The sequence below is a fragment of the Notechis scutatus genome, chromosome 6 (assembly GCF_049901735.1).
Source record: "Notechis scutatus isolate UNSWTSFEM ecotype Mainland chromosome 6, rNotScu1.2, whole genome shotgun sequence".
In the NCBI taxonomy this organism is placed as follows: domain Eukaryota; kingdom Metazoa; phylum Chordata; class Lepidosauria; order Squamata; family Elapidae; genus Notechis; species Notechis scutatus.
Genome location: NC_142014.1, coordinates 32,430,430 through 32,443,381, shown reverse-complemented (window position 1 = coordinate 32,443,381; position 12,952 = coordinate 32,430,430). Strand labels below are relative to the sequence as shown.

General features: G+C 34.8%; 1 protein-coding gene across 2 annotated transcripts in view; it reads left to right on the top strand.

Moving 5' to 3' along the window:
- NELL2 (neural EGFL like 2) overlaps window positions 1–8,806 on the top strand; it is a 103,646-nt gene extending 94,840 nt beyond the window's left edge. For both annotated transcript variants that reach the window (XM_087967921.1, XM_026667843.2), the window contains 3 exons: window positions 356–532; window positions 1,882–2,106; window positions 8,104–8,806. In XM_087967921.1, the coding sequence (XP_087824047.1) occupies window positions 356–532; window positions 1,882–2,106; window positions 8,104–8,154 (453 nt within the window). In that variant the 3' untranslated portion in view covers window positions 8,155–8,806. The remainder of the gene's footprint in view (window positions 1–355; window positions 533–1,881; window positions 2,107–8,103) is intronic.
- Window positions 8,807–12,952: the final 4,146 nt, after the last annotated feature.

Below are 12,952 nucleotides of genomic sequence, written 5' to 3'. Positions count from 1 at the left end.
AAGAGCTGAAAACAGATATATTTTTTTTAGGAGAGGGGGTTGATGTGCTACATGAGAGATATTAGTATTCACTGATTAACATGAACAGACTTATAATTTATAGCATAACTAGGACATTATTCTGAAGAAGAATGGTCTACCTAACTCAATGCTCTATGTAGGGATAATCACTATAATTTTTTCCAATTGTAAATAATATTGTCTTTAGGTCATCCTTATTATAAATTAAATATGCTTTTAAAAGTCTTTAACTTTCATGCTGCAAACTACTGCAAAATGCAAAATGTTTTTCCTTTATTTTTTATGACATAGTAATGTAACATAAGTGACATTTTATTATCTCTTACAATGGCAGACTGGCTATGTAATGTGCCGACGGATGGTCTGTGACTGTGAAAATCCCACTGTTGATTTATTTTGCTGCCCTGAATGTGATCCAAGGCTGAATAGTCAATGTTTACATCAAAGTGGGGAGATTGTATACAATAGTGGGGATACATGGGTTCAAAACTGTCAACAGTGCCGATGTTTCGTAAGTCTTCCCAGTATTTTATTTATTTATTCATTTATTCACTTTTTGTTCTCAAATGGACTCTGGCACAATTAAAGTGTTATAAATAATTTAACTGTTGTTTATCCTGAGTAAAATTTCAGATAAGTGACAAGTACACACTGTAGTAGAAGATAGACATCATGAATCTTGGCATCAAAGCAATGCATTGGTATTATAGTTGCAAGGAAAAAAATGAAATAACTAAAATATAATGCAAATATTTGACTTAAAATTGCTTTACAGCACACAGGGAAAAGTTCTCCAAGATAATGGGCAATTCAGATCAAGTTAGGCATAACTGAGGCCTATTAAAATCTAAAGTAAAACAATAATTCAATAATTCAGTACTTAAATGTGATTTAAGCAATGGTTTCTGAAATGGACCTTTAATTGTTTAATGTTGATTATTCAGTTTCAGCACTTGCAAACACATAAATATTACAAATGAACAATGGATAGGATATGCTGGAATACTAAACAATTTGTTTTTAGTCAAAAATAAGTTCTATGGGTCTCAGTAGGACTGTTACTGATGGAAAATCACAACATGATAATATCAAATAGATTTGAACTAAACGTAGATTTCCAGTTTATTGCATGAAGCCATGTATAAGCCTGATTCTAAGCTCAATTTAAATATTTTGAAGTGCTGATCTAATTCAAATATATAATAGTCTCTATGGGAGTAAACTGGCTCAAAACAAGTGTACAACATGAAAAATTTGTATAATTATCCCTATTTTCCCTGGAAGTCTCATTAATAACTTAAGTCAGTGGTGGTATTCTACCTATTTGGCCCAGTTTGGGCTAACTGGTAGTAAAAAAAAATGCTACTGGTTTGGCTGAACTGGTAGTAAAAAAAAATGCTACCGGTTTGGCTGAACCTATATTTTCGACGATCAGCTGTGCCACGGGATTTAGATTAGCTAGAAGGCAGGAAATCATCTAAATCATGCAGCACAGCTGATCCCCCCGTTGTTGTACTTACCTCACCAGGAAATTTTCCTGAGGCCCAGTAGGCAAAAAAATGGGGCATGGGGGGTGCTGCGAAAGGGAAAAAACCACATAGCCATGCCCACCCAGTCACATGACCACCTGGCCACACCCACAGAACTGGTAATAAAAAAAATTGAATCCCACCACTGACTTAAGTGACTGTTCGTAGCACATAGCCCATGACAGCAATCAGATGGCTTTCAATATTTCATGGATTAGCAAACAATAACAGTGATTTTATTCATACATATGGTATATAAATACATACATACTCAGGTATATACATATTATTACAACATACATCATAACTTTTGATCTGCTTTTTTTAACAGCAGGGAGAGGTTGACTGCTGGCCTTTGTCTTGTCCTGAGATGCACTGTGAATTCAGCATACTTCCTGAGAATGAGTGTTGCCCACATTGTGTCATTGATCCTTGTCACGCTGACACCATTAAAAATGATATCACCAAGACTTGTCTGGATGAAATTAATGTAGTCCGATTCACTGGATCATCCTGGATCAAGCATGGCACAGAATGCACTCTTTGCCAATGCAAGGTATGGAAAAGTGGAACTTTCTTTAGCTGGTTTTATAAAATGTAATAACATTTGCATCTTTGTTCTAGGTTCCTACAGCTGAAATAGATGGCATTCCAATTTTATTATAATCAAAATTATGTTTACATGCATCACTCTTATTTATGCCAGGCACTACATGACTTTGCAGATAAAAATAGCAAATACATATTTTTTATTGAAATATATTGATTCTGTTCAGATAAATTACTCAACAATATCAAATTATTTTCCAGATATGTAAGCTATAACTTAACCTTCCCACTTGCTCAATTTTCTATGAAAATAAATAACTGTCAGAGAGAATTATGGTATTTTGATGATGACAATCTTTTTATATTTCAGAAAATCAGAAAGGCAAATACTGTCATTTTTTTCCTTCAGAAAATAGAATCCATGTGATAATTTGGATCTGGTATTCCAGAAGAAATATTAATATAGAAGGAGTGAAGAACTTACAGGATTCTAGTAGTTTTTTAAAATGCATAAGCTAGGAGGAAATTGGAATAAAATTGTTTTTCATTTATAAATAAACACAAGAGATAAAATGTATTTTGTATATTTCTTTCTGAACTAAAATTAGTACTGATTCTTGAAATTTGAAACTTATATGTTATTATGGACAAAGACTACCATGGAACAATATAATAATTTTTTAAAAAAATCACATGACAATGAGGAAAAAATATACAAAATATATGAAGGTATAATTAAAACTGCCATGGTAAGTCCTAATAAACTCAAATAACAAGTAGTCAAAACTATAAAATCTATAACGGGCAAGCTAGTCCTAAAATCAATATAAAAGATGAAATCAATATAAAACTAGAACCATTATAAAATTACTGTATTGTGTAGACAATATACTAGTCAACTCTAGGCCCCTAGAAAACAATAATATCTGTTCAATGTCAAGATTTTCCTCTTTGCTTCTTAATATAATCACTATAGTCTTTTTGGGTATGATATCAGGAAAACGAGTATTATAAAAAATACCTTGCATCTGCAGCAGAGAATACATCTGTGATACATCTGTAACTAAATGAACAGTACAGATTTTTGTTCAATCTAATTTATTTTCATTTGTCCAATTTTTTTCTACTACTCACAGAATTGCTTTCTATGAACAAAACTATTACTGTTCAAAGCAGTCCTATTTATATATAAATCATGATGCTTATGATTTTGAAAAGGTGATTCTTTTCATCCTGCCAAAAATATGGAATATTTTCAAGAACCAACTTTTAGAGATTGTTCACATCAGAAAGAAGGGTTAGTTATTGGTTTTGGAGAGAAATCAATTTTCCATTATTTCTTAAAATTTGTAAAGAAATTTAACAAATCATATCTGGAAGAGTTAGAGTTAGACCAAACCTGAAAACATTTTTAAGTTCTTAAAATATGAAAGAGAATTCTTGTTCTTGCTGTGTACTGTAGAGTTTATTGCATCACAGACCAACCCTAGTATGGATTACTTTTTTTCTTTTTGCTCAAGAAAACGAAATGCTAATTAGACTTCCATTTCAGTCAAACAGAATAGAGCTGGAAGGGACCTTGGAGGTCTTCTCATCCAGCCACCGCTCAAAAAGGAGGTCCTATACCATTTCAGACAAGTGACTGTCCAGTCACTTCTTAAAAACCTCCAGTGATGAAGCACCTACAACTTCTGAAGGATTTGGTTAATTGTCCTCAGTGTTAGGAAGTTTCTCCTTAATTCCAGGTTGCTTCCCTCATCATTATTTCTTGTCCTGCCCTCTGGTGCTTTGAAAAATAAATTAATGCCCTCCTCTTTGTGGTAGCCTGTCAAATACTGTACTGGAATAGTACTATCATATTCCCCCTAGTCCTTCTTTTTTCTAGACTAGCCAAATGCAAATCCTGCAACCGTTCTTCATGTTTTAGTCTCCAGGCCTTTAATCGTCTTAGTTGCTGTTCTTTGCACTTTTTCCAAAGTCTCAACATCTTTTTTGTAATGTGGTGACCAAAACTGTATGCAGTATTCCGGTGTGGCCTTACTAAGGCTTTATAAAGTGGTACTAATACTTCATATGATTTTGATTCTATGCCTCTGTTTATACAACCAAGGATTGGGTTAGCTTTTTTGACTCATGTTTAAGTGATTGTCCACTAGGACTCCAAGGTATTCAAATTCATTATCAAATTCATATATTCAAATTCATTATCCTCAGGATGGTTGCGCAATTATTTTACTTCATAAACAAAAGGCAAACATGCTTAGTATATAAATGGTTATTCTAACAGAATATCTCACCTAGAAAAGAATTGTGAAGTAATTCTTTGCAATAAACAGATATTTTTTTACTGAGAATGCTACACTGAAACTGTGGCTGCAAAAGTTGGTGTCAGCCATCAAGGACCATATCAGTATTCTGAATGAAATGTAGGCTAAAAAAATTCTCCATCAGAGAACCTTGACTAGAGAGCAATAAACTGGCTTAGAACTAACTTCCTGAGATAAGTGGAAGATAGCAGGATGAAATCCAAAACAGAGGTGTCAAACTTGATTTCATTGAGGGCTGCATCAGGGTTGTGTTTGACCTTGGTTGGCTGGGGTAGACATCTTTTTATTGGGGGTGCCTGTGGTAACCTGAGCACTCTGCCAGCAAAAACGGGCTCGCGAGCTGTTTTCAGCTTCGTTCCTCTGCCAATGAAAACAGCTCGTGAGAGCTGTGCTCCGTTTTTGGCTGGGACGGCCTCCTGCAACCCTCTACCAGCAAAAGTGGAGCTTGGGAGGGGTGCACGTGGCCCTCCCAAGCTCTTCTTTTCACTGGCAGAGACACTGCAGGCCAGTCCCTCACTGTTTCCAGGGTGACCCTGTGGGCCAGATCTAAGCACCCCACAGGATGGATCTGGCTCACTTTGACACCCCGATCTAGAAGAATGTAAAGAGAATGCTTCAGATAGATTCTGGCTGATGCATTAAATAACTAACATTGTAATTAAAATGAGACTCATTATTTGCTATATGAGCATAATGTGATACTATAAAATAGAATATTAATGTTCTAAATGTTCTTGGACTGCATAGAAAGGAAGGTAATGGAATAAGACTTTAACTTGCAATAAAATAATTTTATTAAAAATTATAAAATTTATTTTAGCTGAATATAACCATGACATACCATGAAATTGACATGTGTCAGTTTCTTAGTCCTTAAGTGCAGCCTTATATATATTTAAATTTTAAAGTGTATTTAAAGTGATAAATTTTTCTTCATTCTTGTTAGTAGCAAACAGTGACGTGACAGGAAAACTAAATACATGCTTTTTATTTGCTGCAGAATAATAATATGCAGTTGTAGAATAATATATAGTTCTGTAGAATAATATATGCTGTAGAATAATATGTAGTTTCTTCCTAATTACTTCTGAGATCAAGTCTTTTAAGTTATTTTTATTTAGGCTAATGTTTATTTAAGAGTAGTAGGTTGTTGCATTATAGTGCATTATATACACTATAAGGTCAGATCTGCCCCAGTCCGATCCCTTAGGGAAGAATGATCCTCGATTCCATTTAGCTGAAGTGACAGGTTCTTTTACTAAAAGATGCTGGGTGCCATGTAGTCAGGTCAGAACTGAATTTCCCATGTGAAAACATACAAACCTCTCCTATTGATCCATTTCCCCCCTCCCTCCACTTGTCCAGCCCAATGCCATCCACTGAGCTGGTGTCTAGGTGTTTTGGTAACAGCCGGTGTTTGGAGCAATCGACATTCCTTTCCCAACATCTCAGTTTCTTTGAAGGCTGGCCTGAACTGGTTTGAAGCATCCTGGTCTTCCTCAACTGTCATTTCTCCCTCCCTATTTCCCATCACACACTAACACAGGTTCATTGCCCATTTATTCATCCTCCTCATGTCCTCTGTCCCTTAGCCTTTGATGGCAGGGTGCCAGCAATGCGCCAAACTGGAGATAGATTGGAAAAGAGAGAGCAAAATTATGTCTGTTATATAATTTATTTAGCCAGGAGCTTTCTGCTATTTTTAGAAAATGGTCAAAGTAGAATTTAAATTTGAATGAAGGCCCAGAGTGAAATTCAATTCACAGTAAGTTATTTGCGAGGCATATTTATATCTTACCTTTTTTATCATGAAATTCAAAAAGGGGGTTCATGTTATATTCCCCAGTGGTTTCCAAGAATCAATGTGCATAAAAGCTGGAACACATAGTCCAGTTTGTGACTATTAAAACAAACAGGTAGAATTCTAGGCATGAATATTCATCCTTTCTACTTCAGCTAAACCAAGTGATGGAAGTTTGGAAGCATTATTCTTTATTTTGGTTAATCCAACAACATTTAAGAAAAATATTACTATCAGTTTAATGGGAATATAATCTGATGCACATAAATAGATTCATATTACCTATAGCAGCAGTCGCCAACCGGTGGGCTGCGGCCCACTGGTGGGCCGTGAGAAAACTTTGGTGGGCCGCAGAGAAATCTCACCCCCAGAGCACCCCCCCAAAACAATTAATCCAGGCTGCGCAGAAACACAAGGCTGCGCAGCCCACATGGCCCACATGAACCCTCCCCACCCACTCACTCCTTACCCGGCAAACTTGCCTGCTAAATTGCTATTTTTCCTTTTTCCGACCATCATCTGTTCTGATGTGCCGGGAGATTTAGATTAGCTTGGAAGCAGAAAATGGTTGGATTTCTTGCTTTCTAGTTAGTCTTTAGATCTTCGGCTCTGCTTTTAAGCACAGCCAAACCTCCTTTAGGACTGAAGGTTCTATTATTCAGTGCAGACTCACTGCAAGCAAATTTGAGAGACTGAGCAAGCCGATGGCAAATAGATAGATCTCTGAATGAATCTGTGATTCTGTGAGCAACTCAATCTGCCTGCCTGCTTTGCCTGATTTTGGGTAAAAGTTGCTCTTTTTTTATAGAAAATTCAATATTTACATACATGGTGTGTTGTGAGTTAATTTTGTGGGTTTGCTTGCAAGCAAATTTTATGTGACAGACTGAGCTAGCCAATGGCAGATAGATAGATTTATGAATGAATCTGTGATTCTGTGAGCAACTCAATCTGCCTGCCTGCTTTGCCTTATTTTGGGTAAAAGTTTCTTTTTTAATAAACAATTCAATATTTATATAAACATTTATATTTACATACATGCTATGCCCAGCCAGTCACATGACCACCAAGCCACACCCACAAATTAGGCCACACCCACAGAACAGGTTAGTGGTCCCTGGGATTTAAAATTATGAGTTTGGTGGTCCCTGAAGTCCAAAAGGTTGGCGACCCCTGACCTATAATATGTTAAAATGTTATGGAAGAAAAAAAGAAACTATTATAATCCTGAAATCTGATTACACTTTTAACTGCCAACTTTGCTATACTTAATAACAGTAGCTGTTAGCTATGTCTATTCCTGTGGTATGATCAAGAGAAAAGACAATTTTCAATTTAACTTGTAGCTGTAATAAGAATAAAAAATACAACACACCATATGCACTAGCATCTGTAAAATAATCTTTTTGATCAACAATTATTTTTTGAGTACAGCTGGATAGGGCACACTTTGCTTCCATCACACAAGTATTGACAAAAGTTCTTTTTCATTCACTCTTTAGTTATATACAACTACTTCCAGGATATTTGATTATGTATAAAAAGAAAATAATGGTAGGTGGCATGTTCTGTTTCTAAAAGAATATTCATATACAGATTAGGAGTATACATGTACTGTGCATAGATATCAAATAATTAAATATAAAAAGGGGATTCAAGTATTCATTTTAAGTGATGTTAGTCATTAAAGGGTGGAAAATGAAAATTGCTGAATCTAACTAGAACATCAAACAAAAGTGTATTAAATGTATTCAGGACAGCTGAACAACAAGTGCTAATGAATGTTTTTCCCCCCTCTCCATTTTAGTGTTTCTAGGGACACATGCTTAATTTTAAAAAAACTCTGCTGAAAAATATTTTTTCATCTTTTTTCTAGAATGGGCATATTTGCTGCTCTGTAGATCCACAGTGTCTGCAAGAACTATGAACACAGTATCATAACCCTGGACAATTTATGTTAAAGTATAGGGACTTTAACATAAGGACTTTCAAACCAAAAATTAATAAGCCAAACCTGGAACAACATTAATTTGATACAATTACAGTGCAGAAATGCTATGAATTGAATGAGATGTCTAGTTCCTCAGTCTGAATGAAATATGTATGATTAGGAAAAAGTTCAGATGTATAAATCTATGTTTTGATGTGAGGTTCAAGTTCTGGTTCATGTTTGTGTTTGACATCATTATGTAAGATACTGGACTACTGAAAAAAATGACATGCAGATAAAGATGTCAAAATCTTCAAGAAGGGAAATGCTTACTAAAGTTTTGAAACTGCACCTCATATATGGCCAAAATATATATTTTAATATAACTTCTCTTGTCTATATCAATTTGTTTGATTGGTAACTGCAAGAATCCCGAAAGTTATATAAAAGGGTATTGTTTGGAAACACATAATTTTTTTGCAATGTATCTACAGCTATGAAAAAATCCTTTAACTGTAAAAATAATGCATGATTGCATAATGTTTTCTTATGAAAAAAACATCTGTATTTCCTCATTTGATTGCATTTCTTGATTGAATTTGTCCAGTATATACTCCTTGTTGCAAAATTTAAATAAATATTTCTCTTACCTTATGTTTTTGAGAATTTGTCACATTTACAGAATGCATTCATTTATGAAGTCGATCATGTAATTATATTCACAATGGGGGAAGATGAGGAAGCACATTTTGTCCTTTCCTTCATAACATTTGCATCATTCTCATCTCACTGTCTTCAGTGAACTCACTTCAAATATGAAGCATGTCTACTTCAGTAAACCTTCTAAAAGATTATAAATTGAATGACAAGACTAAGTGTGCTCCCCATTGCATACAGGTAGTTGTTGACTTATAACTGTTTATTGAACAATGTTTCAAAATTACCATGGCCTTAGAATTGGTGACTTACAACCCATTCTCAAAGTTACAATCATCACACCACCTCTACTGTCACATGACCACAATTTGGGGCTTGGCAACTGGTTCACATTTCTGATAGTTGCAGTGATTTATGGTTATGGCCATTTGATTGTGATTTGCAACCTTCCCAGCCAGCTTCCAACAAGCAAAGTCAATTGGGGAAGCCAGATTTGCTTAATGACTGCATGATTCATTTTAACAACTAAATCAAAGTGGGAGCCAGAAGGAAAAGCCATAGAGTAGATCAGGCAAAAAGCTATCTCAGTGCACAGAAGCAAAGACGCTGCATAAGTGTCTTGTAAGAGAGTCGCCTTACTTTTCTGGAAAGTAGAAGTACAGGAGATGAAAATGCTTTCAGACTTGCAATATTCTGTTACTGTAAACTTACAATAAAGATAGCAGAAACTAGGAGGGCAGGGCTGGCGTCACGACGGTTATGTTGTGCAATCTTGAAGATCCGAGATCGCCGCCGATATCTTTGTTGCTGGATGGTTCAAACAGATCTAAACCGTCCCGAAGAGACGGTGAATGTAAAGAGCGCATCCTGTTGATCCCAGGAATATTGCAAAGTCCCTGGTAGATCTAGGAGAAGCTCTTTTTGCCAGCGGCAAAGAGGCAACCATTAAAGCTGCTGAAGTTGGAACAGCTCTGAAACAGAAGAGAATGGAAAGAGAAAGTGTGCAGGTTTGGTGAGAGTGTTTCTTTTATTTTATGATCTGAGAGAACACCCTAAGGAAAAGTAAGAACTTGCAAGATTTGAGACAGAAGTGATTAAGCAGCAATCTTAAACAGAAAGTCAAAATTAGTATTTCTTTTTTTACTGCTGGACTCTTAATGTATGCTTTTTTACTTTGAAACTGGACTGGTTTTCTTCTACCTTATTTTTTTCTTTTTCTTTTTGCCCTTATAATATTCTAGGCTAGAGATTCCCTTTTAGTTTTCTTTTTTTAAGTTTTTCTTTTCTTTTTAATTAATTTTTTATTACTTAAAACACATTTTGTTTGAAAAAGGAGGGGGAAAGTGAAAGTAAAGGAAAATTTGTAACACTGCTATCTAGACGCTTGGAAACATTGTTTTCTTTTTTTTTTTTACTATTGAAGACTAGACAAGGCTGAGAAAGAACTGAGGCTTCTTTTCAAGGACTTTGAGCCTGTTTGATAAGATAGAGGGAAGAGCACGGGAGAGAGTTATTGCAGGTGCTCCTCTGGGTTTCTATCAGTGGCTGGAGTCTGGTGTTGAAATCTATAGAAAGAAGATTATAACACTCTAGAGAAGAAAGTTATAAAATTGTTTGGAACTTAACAAAAAGCCTTGGATATTTAAATAGGTGCAGTGTGTTCTTTCCTTTTTTTTACTGTTTTACGTTGGGCTATTCTCTACTTCAACAAACCCCCTCCTTATTAGCTTACTACTTTTGATAGTCACCTGGATCTTTGGCCTTCTGGAGTTTGTTTTTGTTCTTTTTTTGTTTTTGAGTCTATTTTTATATTTTATTTTAACAGATTTTTTTTTTCATCCACCTGTTTTTTGGTATTATTATTAGTATCAAATTTTCTTTTTCTTTTCAAGGGAGTTGGTTTTTTTTGTTTTTTTTCCCTCTTGCTTCCCATCTTTTTACTCATTTTTTATATTGGTTTTTTCTGTGACTCTTTTTTCCCCTCTTTTTTATATCTGAGACCTTTTAATTGGGTTAAGGTGTTGAAGAACCTGAAGAACTTTATTTTATTTTTTTTGCCACCCACAATACTTGACAATTTTTCCTTTTTCTTTTTATGTGTTTTTCTTCTCTTTTTGGGGGGTTTTCTCACTATTTAATCAATTGATTGGATTAAGGTGTACAAGAACCTGAAGAAATTTTTCTTTTATTTTGCTTTCCCTTTTCCTCCACTATTTTTACTTGGAATTACAATTGGTCATTACACAAGTGGATTAAGATCTAGAAGAACCTGAAGATTTTGAACGGTTTGAAATGAGTAGGAAACTAACAGTGGCTGGTTCCTCAATTCCCACTTCTTCCTCTTCACCATCTGGAGGACAACGCTCAAGACAGATGTTACAACAAGAAAAAGAACAGGAAAAGGTGATGCTGCAGATGATTATGCAAGGAATTCAAAACATACAAATAAGAACAGAGAATATTGAAAAGAGAACAGATAACACGGAACAAAGAACAGGAAAAACTGATGAAAAGGTGAAGAACATTCAACAAATAATGATGAAGTATGATGAGAGATTCCGAAAAATTGAAGAAGATGGCAAACAAAAAGATAAGAAGATTGGAGATATTGATGGCAGACTAACCATGATTGACCAAGATAAGAGTGGGATGCTCGGATGGGAAATAGACAGATCAGAATTTTATCTCAGGTTCCAAAACATAGAGGAAGAAAAGTGACAAAATCTGGCAGAGATCATGATAGAAATTTTGGGCCGAGGCTTTGGAAATAACTAAAGAGAAGATGATGGATGGAATAGATGAGGTTTTTTGAGTTTTCACAAGATATGCAATGAGAAATAGCTTGCCAAGAGAAGTTCATATCAGATTTACAAGGAAAGCTATTAAAATGCAAATACTACAGGTGGCAAGAGAGAAAACACTGAAATACAAAGATAAGGAGATTGTAGTTCTGAAACAAATACCTAGAAGAGTGAGAGAGAGGAGAAAAGAGTATCGATTTCTGACTAAAATACTACTCAAAAAAGAGGTGAATTATAGATGGCTGATACCAGAAGGCTTAATGTTTATATGGCAGGAACAAAGACATAGAATTGATTCAGTTGAGAAGGCAGAATTATTTTATACAGAATATTTTGGAGAGAAGGAGGAAGAGACAGAAAAGGAAATGTCACTAATCCAATTCCAAGAGGACTGCCAAGCAGCAATTGAAAAAGAAGAAGGTGCTGTAGGTGGAAAGGTGGAAGTTAGAGAACGAGAACCAAGATCCACGAGGGCTGCAAAACCTACCTACAAAGTATAATCATGGAAGAGAAAAAACTGATTACAATTAATATAAATGGACTTAATTCAGCTGTTAAAAGAAGGAAAACTTTCCATAAATTAGAGAAATTAAAATTTGATATAATCTGCCTACAAGAAGTACATATTAAAAAGCAGCATGAACAACTATTGATACAGCCCAAGCTAGGGAAAATATTTACTTCTTTGACACAATGTAAGAAAAGAGGAGTGGTTTTATACATCAAAGATGCTATTCCAACAAAATTGATCCATACAGATGATGATGGAAGACTTTTAATGGTGGAAATAATGGACAATAATATGCAAACGCTCCTAATAGCAATATATGCTCCAAATGAAAATCAAGAAGAATTTTATAGAAAATTACATATGAAAATAATTGAATTGGACTATGTTAATATCTGTATGATGGGAGATTTCAATGGAATACTAGATAATAAACTGGACTATACAACACAGAAAACAACAAAGCAAAGCAGAAAGACTCTCCCTAGATCCTTTTTTAAAATGATAGATGAAATAAATTTAAAAGATGCATGGAGAGAAAGAAACGCTAAGACCAAACAATATACCTTCTATTCAACCAGACATTCATCATGGTCTAGAATAGATATGATATGGATGTCAACAGAATTGATTGCTAATCTTCAAGAAATTGATATTGAAACAAGTACCATAATCCAATGACAATTAAATGGAAAGGACAAAGAAGAAGATCTAGATGGACATTAAATAACACTATATTAAAAGAAAAAGATTTTACACAGAGAATGGAGAAAGAACTGGCCTTTTTTTTCAAAGAAAATAAAAAAGACACATTAATGCAGAATGTATG